At 37.3% G+C, this 16627-nt stretch overlaps 1 protein-coding gene across 1 annotated transcript; it reads left to right on the plus strand.

Moving 5' to 3' along the window:
* Nucleotides 1-15796, plus strand: LOC131997284 (uncharacterized). Its single transcript, XM_059367975.1, has 2 exons — nucleotides 1-2188; nucleotides 15600-15796. The coding sequence occupies exons 1-2, from the start codon at nucleotides 1-3 to the stop codon at nucleotides 15794-15796; spliced, it is 2385 nt and encodes a 794-aa protein (XP_059223958.1).
* The last annotated feature ends 831 nt before the right edge of the window (nucleotides 15797-16627 follow it).

A 16627-nucleotide genomic window follows, 5' to 3' on the forward strand; every position in this document is an offset into this window, starting at 1 on the left:
ATGGATGAGTTTCGCGATACATTTATTAACTCCGACATCGACGCCATTTGTATATCTGAAACGTGGTTTCATCCTGAAATCGATAGCAGCATTTTTCTTGTTACGGGATACAAACTGTTTAGAGCGGATCGTCATACTCATGGCGGCGGGGTAGCTATATATATCAAACATGGTATAAGCTGCTCTCTCAAATGTATGTCAAACCGCTCTTCCTGCATTGAATACTTATTTCTGGAACTTTTATCTGATGACAAGAAAAGATTACTGCTGGGTTGCGTCTACAGACCAAATTCATCAATAGATTTTGAAGAATTAATAGAAACTATTGATATAATTTCCATCGAGTACGACAATATAATCGTAGCTGGTGATTTTAATAGCAACTTGCTTGTTGAGCGCTGTCTTGCCGACTCAATGCAAACCCTAGGGCTACTTCCTGTGAATGATTCCGCACCAACTCACTTCACAAGAAGTAACGCGAGTCTGCTAGATGTGTTCTTTGTCAGCCATTTGTCCAAAATATCTCTCTACAATCAGCTAGATGCCCCCGCATTCTCCAAGCATGATTTGCTTTTCGTCACATACCACTTCGAAATTAATCCCACTGTTTGTACATCGACATATCGCGACTTCAAAAACATTGACTGGCCACTTCTGCATCAAAGTTTAGATGAAGTACCTTGGGAAGAGATTTTCTATATGGAAGGTGTTGACGAACAAGTTTCCTTCCTAAATCATAACCTTTGCTCAATTTACGACACATGCGTTCCTGTCAAAGTCATTTATACTAACAGAAAACAACAGCCATGGTTTACTCCTGAAATCAAGCACTTGACCAGCGTTCGAAATTTGGCATATAAAAGATGGAAACGTTATAGACTGCCTACACTGTATGACACGTTTAAATCCGCTAGAAGAGATGTGCTCAAAAAGACTAACGAGTCCAAAAAGCAGTACTATAAAAGGAAATTCGAAAATGCAATTGATAGTAAGCGAAAATGGAAAGAAATAAGGAACATCGGAATTGGATCGAAATCCAATACCAACACTGATTGTCTTTCTATCTCTGACCTAGATGAGATAAATGAAAACTTTTTGAAAATAAATACTGTGGACCCTGGCACAAACACTTATTCTAATATTTCTACAGCACAGATTGAAGACACATTCTCGTTTAGATGTGTTAGTCCCGAAGAAGTCTTACAAAGTTTTGCAACCATAAAGTCTGACGCAATGGGATTTGATGGCATACATCCTAGATTTGCCAAATTGGTACTGCCGAAAATACTTCCATTTGTTACACACATTTATAACAACATTCTTACAAAGTCAACGTTCCCAACAGACTGGAAATTGGCAAAAATTATACCGATACCCAAACAGAATTCAGAGTTCCGTCCGATTGCTATCCTGCCGTTTTTCTCTAAAGCTTTGGAACGTATTATAAATACTCAAATAGATGCCTTCCTGAGTTTCAGAGGTCTTTTGAATTATAGACAATCTGGTTTTCGAACAAAAAGAAACTGCTCTACTGTATTAATTGACGTTGTGGAAGAATTGAGACAAAATATGGATAATAATATGGTATCATTTCTGGTTTTACTGGACCACAGTAAAGCCTTTGACACAGTGAACCATGATATTCTTATCTCGAAGCTTGACAGACTTTTCTTTTTCTCCAAACCGGCCTGTAAACTGATTTCATCATACATTACCGGACGCCGTCAATCCGTCAATGTCGGTGATACAACATCTGCGGCACTTGATGTACCTAGAGGTGTTCCGCAGGGCTCTATCCTTGGTCCCTTACTTTTTTCTGTATACATAAATGATCTACCTGATATTCCAATGCATTGTAATGTGCAAATGTACGCTGACGATGTTCAGCTTTTCTCCAGCGCTAAACCAAATTGCGTACAATCATGTATAAATAATATTAATTGCGATCTGAATGAAATCCAGAACTGGGCGAGTAAAAATAGTCTCTGTCTAAATCCGTCAAAAACTAAACTGATGAAAATTTTAAAACGATCAACCACCCAGATTCCTCCTGTAAGAGCTACTTTGAACAACTCGGTAATAGAAACTGTTGATACATCCTGCAACCTTGGTGTAATATTCAATTCCAAACTGACTTGGACTAATCATATAAACAAAGCTGTTGGTAAAGTTCAAGGAATGCTGCGAAGTTTGTGGTCTGTGCGGACTTCTACACCTTTTCAAGTACGTATGCTTTTAGCGAAATCTTACCTTATACCTACTCTACTTTATGGATGTGAAATTTTCGCAAATTGTGATTCGAGAGACTTCAACAAACTAAAAGTAAGCTACAATAACATTGCTCGCTACATATTTAATAAGAAAAGGAGAGACCGAATTTCTCAATTCGCCCACAAAATATTCGACATTAGTTTCGAAAACCTCCTCAAAGCGAAATGCGTTATTTTACTGCAAAAAATAATCTATCTTAAGCAGCCAAAATATCTTTATGATCATCTCCATTTTGCTCGATCTGGCAGAGGACTAAAAATCATTCTACCACGCTTCCGAACCTCAAACTCTGAAAAACAATTTTTAATCAACAGTATTCGTCTTTGGAACAATTTGCCATCCAACATCCAAACCATAAGTAATGCTACTCTTTTCAAGAAAACAATTTTCAAACACTATATTTAAAGTATAATTCCTAAAAAAATTCTCTTATGATAAATTTTATAATATAATTACTTTTTTATTTATATTTTTCTTAACACATATTCGATGTAATCCATTCCTTAAACCGGCATCGTCACTTATAAGATTTTTATCTTGTGATGTCTGGTATCAATAAACAAAACAAAACAAAAACAAAAACAAAAACATTAACTTGAAAATCAAAATAATAATTTCAAACTATATAACATAGTCTGAAAATGTTTTTTAGTTGAAGAACTTACCCAATTCCCTAACACCTCAGCTCTAACCATGTAAATATATATATATATATATATATATATATATATATATATATATATATATAAATATATATATATATATATATATATATATATATATATATATATATATATATATATATATATATATATATATATATATATATATATATATATATATATATATATATATATATATATATATATATATATATATATATATATATATATATATATATATATTTTTGGTCCGATTTCCAAAATTATTCTTTTGCTGGATAGTGCTCAAGACCCTACGAAAAAGTAAGTCTATGATTCGATTCTCATTTTAATGCGTAATTTGGATTGATGAGAATATGTACAATGGCTTTGCCGCTGAAACAGTCCAAATCCGGCTATCCATTTAAAATTTATACAGTTCTGAAGTCAAAAATGTTTTTTTATTTGTGTTTCTGTTTCAATTAAAACAAGTAAAACCGTTAATTCGGCAGATCGGGTTATATGGGAGCTATATCAGGTTATAGACCGATGTGGACCGTATTTGTCAAATCGGGAGATCGGTTTATATGGGAGCTATATCTATTTAAATCTGATCCGATACGACGCATTTACAATCTCTCTCCAACGACTTCCATCAATATTAAGTATCTGTACAAAGTTTCAAGCGGCTAGCCTTACGCGCTCGACGGCTATTGTGATTTCGACAGACGAACACACGGACGGACGGACCAGGCTGAATCGACTCAGGACGTCGAGACGATCAAGAATATATATACTTTATGGGGTCTTAGACGAATATTTCGAGGTGTTACAAACGGAATGACTAGATTAGAATACCCTAAATACAACTAAAAGCGTGCTTAGTTAGGCCGGGCCGAGTTAAGGGCTCCCAGCATGGATTCCGCTTTAAATGTACCCTTATTAACTGAGTTTGTATTTGAATTATTTTGGTCTCAAGAAGTCATATCGACATATCATTACTTAGGGGGACCTATATCACCATATTGACTCATTCGGATAAAACTTGGCACTGATGTTATAAGTCATAAGATAGGTTTTTGGGCCAAATTTCATCCAAATCAGGTGAAAATCTAAGCTTCTAAGGGGTGAAGAAGTCAAATCCGGGGACCGGTGTATATGGGGCCTATGTTGGAAGGCATAACTCAAGGCTTTGTTCCAAAATCTATTGAGGCTTCTAAGGGCTCAAGAACTCAGGGATGGGCTTATAGTAAGATTTGGTTCATACTTGGCATGGATGTTGAAAACCATAACACAAGTCCTTGTTCTAAATTTCAGCCAAATCGTATGAAAATTAAGGCTAAATCTGTTTATAGACCGATTGGGATCATACTTGCTGTGGATATTGGTAGTCATATCTGAAGTCATTGTTCCTACTTTTAGACATATCGGATGAAAGTTGAGGCTTCTAGGGACTCAAGAAGTCAAATCGGGGGATCGGTTTATATGGGGGCTATATCTAAATCCGAACCGATATGGCCCATTTGCAATACCCAACATCAATTAAAAGCAGCTGTGCGAAATTTCAAGCGTCTAGCTCTACGCGTTCGATCGTTATCGAAATTTCGAAGACGGGCGGACGAACATGACTAGATCGACTCGGAATGTCGAGACGATCTAGAATTTATATAATTTATGGGTTCGCAGATCAATATTTCGAGGTGTGTCAAACGGAGTGACTAGATTAATATACCTTCATCCTATGGTGGTGGGTATAAAACCAATAAATGTATACTGCCCGCATTTTTTCACAAAAATACTCAAATTATCATGTATGGATATTATAGATTTCAAGCTGAGTTTTTTGTACAGATTTTTAAACACTATCCAGCGCAAAAAAAAAGAGTTTTACAAATTGGACTACAAATGAAAATTCGGCAGCCTGAACCGTAAAGTGATATATCTACCCGTTCTTAAAATGCAGAATTTTTACTATTTTTTTTTCTATTCTCAAATCTCCACAAGAAAGTTATGCTATTCGTTTGTTGTTGTAATAGCCACATATTTACTTGTATCGATCATCGTCGAGCTTCTATAGCTAAACAAGTTCGTTAGATCGCCTCAGTAACGGCATGGCCATAGGTTATTAAAAGACGCAAATTATTCGCCTTGCCATATTGAGCACCATAGACACTCAGTATTTAAGCAGGAGCCGTTGGTGACCGGCCTCTCATTTAGACTTTCCACTCGATAGCCAATTCGCAACCAATACCCGGTAGCTCTCAACTGAGCTTCTCATGATAACGATGAACTCCCATACCTCGGAGCTCAAAGTTCCAGTCCGTGCGGTACTCATTTTAAATTCGTGTTTTTTCGAGTGGCCCTTGAAGTTAACCTTAAAATTTATTATGGGTAAATGGTGTTTAAGAAAGAAATGTTCTACGCAAAATTTCACCATAAATCTCTGTACATTTCCATTTTCAGTCGATAAGAATCATCTGCTGTGTATAATGATGAAACAAGTAAATGCGTGCTAAGTTCGCCCGGGCCGAATCTTATATTATATGGATCTTATATGGATCGCATATGTCGAGTTCTTTTTTGACAAACAAAGGATAAAAGAAAAGAATTGCTATGCTAATTGAATTGAATGTTGAAGACCATAGTTGAAGTCAATGTGTAAAATTTCAGTCAAATCGAATAAAATTGCGCCCTTTAGGAACACAGGAACTAAAATAGGGAGATCGGTTTGTAGGGGAGCTGTATCAGCGTATAGACCGATTCAGACCATATTTGACACGTATCTTGAATGTCATGGGAGAAGCCGTTGTACAAAATTTCAGCCAAATAGGATAATAATTGCGTGCTCTAGAGGCTCAAGAAATCAAAATCTCAAATCGATTTATACGGCACCTATAACAGGTTATAGACCGATTTGAAGCATACTAGGCACAGTTGTTGGAAGTGATAAAGAAACACGTCATGCAAAATTTCAGCCAAATCGGAAGTCAAGACCCCAGATCGGTTTATAAGACAGCTTTATCGGGTTATAAACTAATTTCAACCATACTTAATACAGTTGTTGGAAATCATAACAAAACACGTCATGCAAAATTTCAGCCAAATTGGATAAGAATTGAGTCCTCTCAAGTGGCTCAAGAAGTCAAGATGCGAGATCGGTTTATAGGGCAGCTATATCAAAACAAAGACCGATATGAACCATTTATAATCCCAACCGAATTACACTAATAAGAAGTATTTGTGCAAAATTTGAAGAACCTAGCTTTACTCCTTCGTAAGTTTGCGTGCTTTCGACAGACAAACGAACGGACATACAGACGGACGGACAGACAGACGTACGGACAGACGGACGAACAGACGGACGCCAGACAGACTAACATGGCTAGATCGACTTAAAATGTCATGACGTCATCAAGAATACATATACCTCATGGGGTCTTTGTCGATACTATCGATAGTTAAGAAGGAAATTATTGAATAGAGCTAATATCGGTTGTTTGCCAACTCTATGTTGGAGGTCATACTCGAAGTTTATGTGCAAAATTGCAACTCAATCGTGAAAAAATTGCGTATTCTAGGAGCTCGAGAAAAAAATTCGGGAGATCGGTTTATATGGGAATTGTATCAGGTTGTGAGCCGATTCGCTGTGTAAAATTTCAGCCAAATCGAGTACAAATTAGGCGGTTGATATGGAAGCTATATAAGATTATTTACCGATTCTGACTATACGTGAATGAATAGACGAATGTTGAAATTCAAAACGGAATTCATTATGCAAAATTTCAGCCAAATCTGAGAATCACCCTCTAGAAGCTGAATAAGTCATTTCGGGGCATCAGTTTATATGGGGGCTATATCCAAATTTGCAATCGCCAGTGGCCTACGTCAATAAGAGTTATGTGTGCAAAATTTCAAGTAGCTAGCTTCACACGATCGACCACAGACTGACAGAGGGACGGACGGACAAGGCTAAGTCGACTCAGAATGTCGAAACTTTATATAGTTACAAATATTTCGAGGTACTGTAAATGGAATGACTAGATTGTTATACTTTCATCCTATTGTATAGAGTATAATATATAATGTAAACAAGACGAGTGTATAAACAAACAAATAAACGAAAAATGACTAGTGCGCAAAATCTTATGTCCTGCCCAGCAAAAACTCTCATTACTAAATAACCAGGTTGGTAAGATTAGTCAAAACGTATTAACTTCTTATTATCGCTGAAACTTTTTTAACTTTGTCGAAGTCCTAGGACAAAAGTCCTTCCGCACAAGTAAAACATTAGTTAAACTAGTAAGGAAAGGCAAAAGTCGGGCGGAGCCGACTATATACAATAATACACCTACACACCTACTACAATAATACCCTACACCTACCCTACAATTATAAATTCGGTCAATATATAAATATATATGCATATAAGAGCTATATCTAAATCTGCACCGACTATTAAACAGATCGTTTGAAAATTGTTGTTACTACGGCCATATAAGTACAAATCTGGCGATAAATCCAAATACACATCCAAATCTGAACCGATTTTGATGAAATCTCGCACACATGTTAAGATCAGTAACAAAACAACCCGTGCCACATTTTGTGCAGATCGGTTACAAATTGTGTTTGTTACAGTCTCATAAGCGCAAATCGGGCGATATATATATATGGGAGCTATATCTAAATCCGAACCGATTTTTACCAAAATCAATAGCGTCCGTCCTTGGGCCAAAAAAGTGATATGTGCAAAAATCGTGGTGATTGGACAACAAATACGACCTGCACTTTGATTACAAGAATACATGGACTCACAGATGGACATGGCTAAATCGAAGCAGAAAGTGATTCAGAGTCGATCGGTATACTTATCAATGGGTCTAGCTCTTCTCCTTCTTAACGTTGCAAACAAATGCACAAATCTATAATACTATGTACCACAGTGGTGGTGTAGGGTATAAAAATTATTACTTGTGCCCAAGCATACAGGTCGTCAAGAAATAACGACCGATTGAACTGTTAAGTGGAGCGGGCGCACAAGGGGGAGAAAATCGAAAAAAATTAGTAAAAAATATGTCGTGTTGACAACAGTTAGAGATATATCTTTGAAATTTGAAAAGATTAGAGCTGTGGTGCCAGCGAGAGTGCAAAATTTCAATGCCCTAGATTGTTCGGGCGCTTTGGGGGCGGGCCCCTATTTGTTCACCTCGATATTTCGGAACAATTGTTCGGACTGCCAAATTTTAATAGCGGCCCAATTTTAAAAATTCTTTTTTGTTGTTGGATAGTTCTCAAAAATCCCTATAAAAAGTCTGCTTGAGTTGTACAGTGCGAGTATCTCCACTGATTTTGGGGATATACGAGTTTTTATTTTTATTTGTTGACATTTTGGCCGAGATTGGCTTCGAATTTTACAATTTTCGAATGCATTTGTGGTTCGAATTTAATTTTTATGCATGAGTTGGATTTGAGGTATTTACGACATTGCAGCAAAAACTAACCACATCTGATTAATCAGTTAAAAGTTATACAACTTGGAAGTAAAAATAATGTGAAAAAAGTATATATTTTGCATTGTTTGTCAAAAAGTATTTTTATTTATTGATTTTATTGATCTCTTGCAAAAAAATTTACTTAAACACCTTAGTTTTTTTTTTGCTTGTGAAGGGAATATATATTGAATATGCTTTTTAAGTGAGTCTTGAATAATATATGTCAACGGGTTCTATAAGTACTTCAAAAATAGGCAATTTCTTATTATCAAAAGTGGGAAAACCCCTCGAGTTCAAAATTGCCAAAGCCAAGAACCCCCACTTGGGCACATGTTTTTATACCCTCCACCATATGATAGGGGTGTACTAATTTCGTCAATCTGTTTGTAACTCCTCGAAATATTCGTCTAAGACCCCAAAAATTATATATTCTTAATCGTCATGACATTTTAAGTCGATCTAGCCATCTCCGCCCGACGGTCTGTCTATCGATAGCACGCTTTACTTTGTAAAGCTAACCACTTGAAATTATGCACAAATACTTCTTATTAGTTTTGGTCGGTTGGGATTGTGTATGATCTATATCGGTCCATGTTTTGATATAGCTATCATATAAACCGATTTTCCCATCTTGATTTCTTGACCCACTAGAGGGCTCAATTCTATTCCGACTTGGCTGAAATTTTGTACAACAGCTTCTCCCATGACCTTCAATATACTTGTCAAATATGGTCTTCATCGGTCTGTAGTCTGATACAGCTCCCATTTTAGTTCTTGCACCTCTAAAGGACGCAATTCTTATTCGAATTGGCCGAAATTTTACACAATGACTTATACTATGATCTCCAACATTCAATTCATTCAAGGCGTTAAGTTCGGCCGGGCCGCACTTTGGATACCCACCACCTCGGGTATATATGTATACCATCTTTTGTCATAATCCGATGAAAAATGCGTAATTTATGCCCCCATAGCAGCTAAATCGAAATATGGTCCGATTTGGGTCAAATTCGACACGGATATTGAGAAGTCTAATAAGTACAAGTCATTGTTCAATTTCGTAGAAACAAATATTTGTCTTTGTGGTAGCCATATCCAAATGTAGACCGATCTGAACCATAAATTACGCAAAGCCTAACATAAGTCACTTGGTCAAATTTTGAGCGAAATCAGATTATAAATGTGCTTTTTATGGGGCTAAGACTTTAAATCGAGAGATCGGTATATATGGCAGCTATATCCAAATTAGAACCGATCTAGACCATATTAAAGAGGGATGATAAAGGGCTCAACACAACCCACTGTCCCAAATTTCGACGACTTTGGGCCTTTTATGGGCCCAAGACCTTAATTCTGAGATCGGTCTATATGGCAGCTATATCTAAATCTGATCCGATCTGTGCCATACTCCAGGAAGATGTCAAGGGGCCTTAACTCACTGTCCCTAATTTCGGCGACATCGAATAATAAATGCGCCTGTTATGGGCCTAAAACCTTAAATCGAGAGATCGGTCTATATGCCAGCTAAATCCAAATCTGAACCGATCTGTGCCATACTCCAGAAAGATATCGAGGGGTCTAACTTAACTCACTGTCCCAAATTTCGGCGACATCGGATAATAAATGCTCCTTTTATGGGCCCAAAATCTCAAATCGAGAGATCGGTCTATACGTCAGCTATATCCAAATCTGGTCATAGGGTCTAACATAACTCACGGTCTCAAATTTCGGGGAGATCGGATAATAAATGCGCCTTTTATGGGCCCAAACCCTTAAAACGAGAGATCGGTCTATATGTTAGATAATTCCAAATCTGGATCGATCTGGACGAAATTGAAAAAGGATATCGACTGGCCTAACACAACTCATTGTCTCAAATTTCAGCACAATCGAACAATAAATGCGCCTACGAACTCAAATCGAGAGATCGGTCTTTATGGGAGCTATATCCAAATCTGGACCGATCTGGGCCAAATTGAAGAAGGATGTCGAAGTGGCTAACACAACTCAATGTCCCAAACTTCAGCAAAATCGTATAATAAATGTGGCTTTTTTGGGCCTAAGACCGTAAATCGGCGGATCGGTCTATATGGGGCAATATCATGATATAGTCCGGTATAGCCCATCTTCGAACATAACCAGCTTAGGGACAAAAAAAAAAAAGAATCTGTGCAAAGTTTCAGCTTAATATCTTTATTTTTAAATGCTGTAGTGGGATTTCAACAGACAGACGGACGGACAAGTATAGATCGTCTTAGATTTTACGCTGATCAATAATATATATATTCTTGATGGGGTCGGAAATGGATATTTCGATGTGTTGTGAACGGAATGACAAAATGAATATACCCCCATCCTAATCTCTAATAGTATACAAAAACTATTAGAGATATTGGGTTGCCCACAAAGTAATTGCGAATTTTTTAATGCATTTTTAATAAAACTTAGAATGAACTTTAATCAAAAATACTTTTTTACACTATTTTTCTAAAGCAAGCTAAAAGTAACAGCTGATAACTGACAGAAGAAAGAATGCAATTACAGAGTCACAAGCTGTGAAAAAATTTGTCAACGCCGACTATATGAAAAATCCGCAATTACTTTTTGGGCAACCAATACGTTAGAAATTCGTTTTGAATTTGTAGATAAAGGTGTCCCTAAAAAACTAAAAATTAATTCTGCCCGAATTTTTGTACGAAAATCTCTTAAAATACCCAAAGATGGTTTCAAATCCGCATTTTTTGTAAATTTACTGTGGAGACTACCAATATTGTTAAATGAAAAAAAAAAAATTTCGTGGATTTAGGGGACATATGGGGTAAGAAAACATGTGCCAAACAAAGGGAATTGGGCTTTGGAATTATAAAACTAGAGGGTTTTTTTCCAATTTTTTTTTTTTTTTTTAATTGCCTATTTTAAGGTACAAATGGCACCCGTTTAGGTTGACATATCTTGTTAAAATTCCACTTTAAAACCTTCTAAAATATGCCCCTTTCACAAAAAAAAAGTTAAGGTATTGAAGCAAATTTTTTTCATTAAAAACTAAGCAATGAAAACCCTAGCTGGACAACATGTTCTCTGAACCTGTTGTATTATCCTTACGTTGCACTTTTTCTTCATCGCAGTCCAACAAACTAATCCCGTTCCTGTTGTGCAAGTGAACTATCCTAGGAATCAAGCCCCATTTTGAACCTACGGCCTGTCTACATAGTGACGGATATCTGTGAGCCTTCTCAATATGCTCCTGAGCTCCCGAATGTGACACTTTCAATTAAGTTTCTTGTCCAAGGTAGTGGGTATAAAACTCCTAAAAAAAATTTAATAATCCCAACACCTGAAAACCCATAGTCATAATTTTGCAAAAAAGCTTATTTAAAGGTATTCATGAATTACCGCGCTAAATTCAGAGGCAAGCCAAATAGTAGCGCGATTTACTAAGCTGACGGCTGGCTACTATACACACTATTAATTTCTAATGATATTTACATCTAACCCATAATGGTAAACATTTTATTTGGCAACGAAAAAAAGGATCACCAATATGTGGCACACTTATGTCCATAAAACTTTTTACTATACTCCTCGTGCTGCAATATTAAAATCTCTGTAGTCTTATCTTTGGAAGTCAATTAAACAATCCATCGTTTTATCAAATGTGCACTGCTGATGAGTCGCTCAACTTGAGATATTTGGATGATCATTTCACACCGCATCCTCATTCATTAAATCCGCTTGGATGGATCTTGAATGCAGTGCACCTCTTCCGAATGCACCTAAAAGGGTTGGGACACATGCAAGCCACAACGATTTACTTGGGTAGCTATACCTGTTTTAAACTTGAAGCTTTAAAGGAAAAATTAAACATCGAAATAAGAAAAGAAATTTACAGGCCAACCAACAAAATATTGTGGCTGTTTTATATAATTTATCATTAAAATTGTTTTTTTCTTTTCGTATTTGTTTTTTTTTTTTACGAGTCCAACTCTTGGGCCAGCCAGCTTGGCGGCACTTGGCGGCTAAAAGTTCTTTTGAGTAAACTGATATCCGCGTTTGCACACCTCCATCTTTTAAGATTGAGGAATGGAAAAAGAATGTCCCAACACCCAAAGTGGTTAATTTTTTTTCTCTTCGTCTTCAAAAATTCACACCACACCAACTTGGGTAAAACTCTTATAAGAGGGGTTTCATTAAAGTGCTTGGTTGGCCTTTTTGGGTATAGGAAACCTAAAGAAAACAAAATCAACTCTTCAACAGCCTACATAAAAGCTGTCAATGGAAAACGAAAAGCCCATCAATATTCTATGGCTTGTTTTTTTTTTGAAAATGAGTCTTGGGGCTTTTAGGGTCAGAAGCAAATGAGCCCAACGAAATGTTCTGCATGTCTTAGGTCTCTCATAAAACGGAGAGATATTTTGGAATGAAATCAAAGAAAATGTAAAAGGAAAACAAACATTCTTTAATCGGCTACAAAGTTGCATTTCTTTATTGGAAAGGAATGCATTACAAAAGGTAATATTAACAAGCAACAAGTAAAAGTGTGCTAAGTTCGGCCGAGCCGAATGCTATGTCCTCCACCATGGTTTGCATTTGTCAAGTTCTTTGCCCGGTATCTCTTTATAGACAAACAATTAAAATAGCTAAAAACTGTCATACAAATCGGATAAGGATTGTGTCGTTTAGAGAGAACAACTCACATTTTCAAATTTTGTTGAAAACGGGGAATTAATACGATTTGGAGCCATGTTGAGGGGCCCAACACAACTCACTCTTCCATATTTCAGCGTAATCAGGTAATAATTGTGCCTTTTATTGCCCTAAGAACTTTAACAGGGAGATCGGTGTATATGACAGTTATGTCTGTGTATTTACCGATCTACATCATATTCGGAGATTAAGACTAGGGGTCTAATACGACACAATATTATATTACAAATACCAGCGAAATTTTATGAAATCTGCACCAAGCTCGGCACAGAAGTCTCGTATAGCTCACTGTTTCGAATTTCAACTAATTCGGGTAATAATTGAGCATTGTATGGGCCTTGGACTTTAAATCGGGACATCAATCTATATGGCAGCTATATCTCTTTATTGTCCGATCTCAACCTTAGGCTTAGGCGGAATGGGTAGCCCACCCGAAAGGTGAGTTCACTCGGAGGCCAGAAAGAAGAAAAAAGATAAGGAAGACCTGGTGAAAAATTATTACAATGAAATCCTGTGCCCGCCGCTCCATACCGAAGAGAAGACAGGATGATGACGAGATAAGAAAAACACAAGAAATATAGAATTAAAAGAGGGAGTAACCTATCCATCATGTCAACACGCGAGTTCTTTACTGGAGCATAAGCCCACACTCACTCAAGTAGACACTTGCGTATTGAAGATTTTGTCGTGTCTCTCGTCGAATCAAACCCGTCTTATCAACGTATCTGAGGAGAATCCCCAGAGACACATTTGCAAGTTCGCCGAGATCGGAGGAGACTTTCCATCTTAGAAAGGATGTATCTGTAGACTCGGGCATGATCAGAGCAGGAGTTCGATCGTCTCCTTCTCCTCCTCATCCTTATCAAGACATCGTCCACAGTAGTCGTTGTGAAGGACTCCCATGCACGCCCTATACCCTATGGCTTATCGTATAGAGATCGGTTATGACTCTAGCAATCGTATTCAGTGACTCCTTATCTAGGGTCAACAAATCTATCGTTCTCTTCTGGTTAGTAGCTGGCCGGAGTGTTATGGCAATCCGACATCCATCCTCAAAGTCCCACTTCACCTCCGCCTTCGGAAAAAGACTAGCTACAGGTATGCTTGCCGTGATGGATCCCCTCCAGGCATACTCGTGCGACTTCTCATTTCCCAGAACACCTATGTGTCCGGGAACCCAGGCCAATGCAACTACATGAGCTATGGGTCCGTTTAGTCCCCCAAACACTCCGCCACGCACTTTTAGCCATTGTTCTTGAACTCATGACCCTTTGGCATGTACGTAGCCTCGAGATGCAATAGGACTTCGTTTATCACCAGGTTCCGGAGAATCAGCGAGGACACCCCTCCTTGAGTTCTTGAGGCGTTCTTCTTGTCATCGGCCTTCTGACCACCCTTTCTCGTCCTGCCGCGCGAAGCATATTATCCGTCTACCGGGAGACACTCGGGTGTGGTGCAGTGCGGCGACAATCGACCCTATCTCCACCTAATTAAATGTCCCTTCAATATCGAGAAAGGTCACCATCATCATCGAAATCTGATAATGGATGAGTATTTTGTAACCTCGAGATCTTAAATCACCATAACGGTCTGTATGGGTGATCTATCAATGTAAAGGCCAACATAGCCCATCATCGACTATCTGTGGTAAAAAAATTATCTTACTTCTACAGACGGACGGAAAGCAGTGTATTTTGTAGTATGAAGTTGGTATTTTTTATTTGGTATAAATATAATGGATAGACGTAAAGCTAATGTAGTGATTTTCTCCTCTTGCTAAGCACTGCCTTCAAATAACATTTTTACTTAAACTGTGTCGCCGCCATTTTCATCGGCTCGTGTGGTTTAGATTGAGCCGCTGAGAACAGTAACAGTCGAAGTTAAGGCCTTTCGGTCGTTGAACAAATTTGAATGATAAATTGAGTACGACAAACTAACGATAAAAATTGAACGATAAATCTATGATAATACAAATTTACAAAACCGCTGTTGGAATCTTTCCAACAGAAAGGCCAATCTTCGTTCTGGTGTTGTCTCTCCCCTAAACAGTAGTTGGGATAAGTTGCGATACCCATTTTACAGCAATAGCCCTAGAAGACGGAAATATCTAGAAGACGAAACTATCGTGGGTTCGACTTCCATCGGAGACTTTGGTCTGTGATTAAACCTATGGCTAAAAATATTAAACGCCAGGATTTAATTTATCACTCCATATATATGAACATAAAATTACCGGGGATTCAGCTGGGACAAATTCATAAACATATATTTTTGTACGGTTAAAAAACAATTGTAAAATGTAAGCAAAAATTTAATGCATCTGTTAAGCTGCCAATAATCATATCTTTTGAAAAGGTTTCAAGAAAATGCAGCTTTCACCAAAACTTGTAGCCTCTATTGAAACATATCTCCAAAAACACTACTTCTTAGATGAACGTGAACACAATGTTTCATCGAGGGTTTCTTTTGATGCGTGTATCTCTATCAACAGATAAATGGGTGTTCCAAGTACAACAGAATTCTAACAGCAGTATGAACAGCAAAAACAAAAATCTTCTTTCACAAGCACATTATCCTGTAAATATGGATGGCTCAAGTTCTGACTTAAGAAAATATAAACAGAACAATGCATTAGGATGCCTTGCACTTCCTGAGCAAGAAATAATACAGTGCTTCCTCATATGCTAGTGCATTTTGTTGCTCCGTTTTACCGAAAAGTGTGTTGTACATGTCATCATATTTGTGCATAGAATTTTTCAATAGATTTAGGCCCTCTATGCAACCAGTCACCAAAGGATATGTCCCAAACAAAAAGGAAATAGGCACAAAAAAAAGAAACAGCAGTCCCAAAACAAGGACAAAATGAAAAGTCTATACAGAGAACACTCACTCACTTATCAGACAACACATCAAATACATCGTCGAACATGGACCAATGCACAGCATTAGAATGAGCTAAGTTGGAACTAAGCTGAAGTGGCGAGTTGATGCACTTGTGTCGTGTGGAGTGGTGGTGTAAACACCCAGCGATCCCATCCATACATCAGGATGAGGCGGTGTATGCTCATGAAGTTTCACTTTGCTGTAAACTTTTCCAAAATATGGGATTCCTTGTTACCGATGAACAGTGTGGTGTTCCAGTGAATATTCTAATAAAAAAACGGAAATTGAGAAAATGCTGCCAAAAATTTATTTTTTTGAAAATAAATAAATCTGAAGAATAAACCAACGCACAGTGGAAGAAAATCAAAAAACTAGTAAAAATACTTCGAGTAAGAGCAGGTAGAGATTTCTCTTTTAAATATGGAATGGCTACAGCTGCGGTGTTCCAAAAATTTCAAAATTTCCATAAATCTTCGTTTGTCGTCCGATTTCCAAAACTTGGATAGTGCTCAAAAATTCCTACAAATAAAGGGTTTAAGTTTACAATAGCTCGTCTTGTAATAATAATAATAATAATAATGAACGACGAGCTTTGGAATGGTTAGGTTATGTTAAAAAGAGGGTGCTGATATTAAT

The sequence above is a fragment of the Stomoxys calcitrans genome, chromosome 1 (genome assembly GCF_963082655.1).
Source record: "Stomoxys calcitrans chromosome 1, idStoCalc2.1, whole genome shotgun sequence".
Classification (NCBI taxonomy): domain Eukaryota; kingdom Metazoa; phylum Arthropoda; class Insecta; order Diptera; family Muscidae; genus Stomoxys; species Stomoxys calcitrans.

Coding starts and splice junctions, on each gene's coding strand:
- LOC131997284 (XM_059367975.1), top strand. CDS start 1: ATGGATGAGTTTCGCGATACATTTATTAACTCCGACATCGACGCCATT. Junction 2,189..15,599: donor AGTTCAAGGAATGCTGCGAA/GTTTGTGGTCTG, acceptor CTCTATCAACAG/ATAAATGGGTGTTCCAAGTA.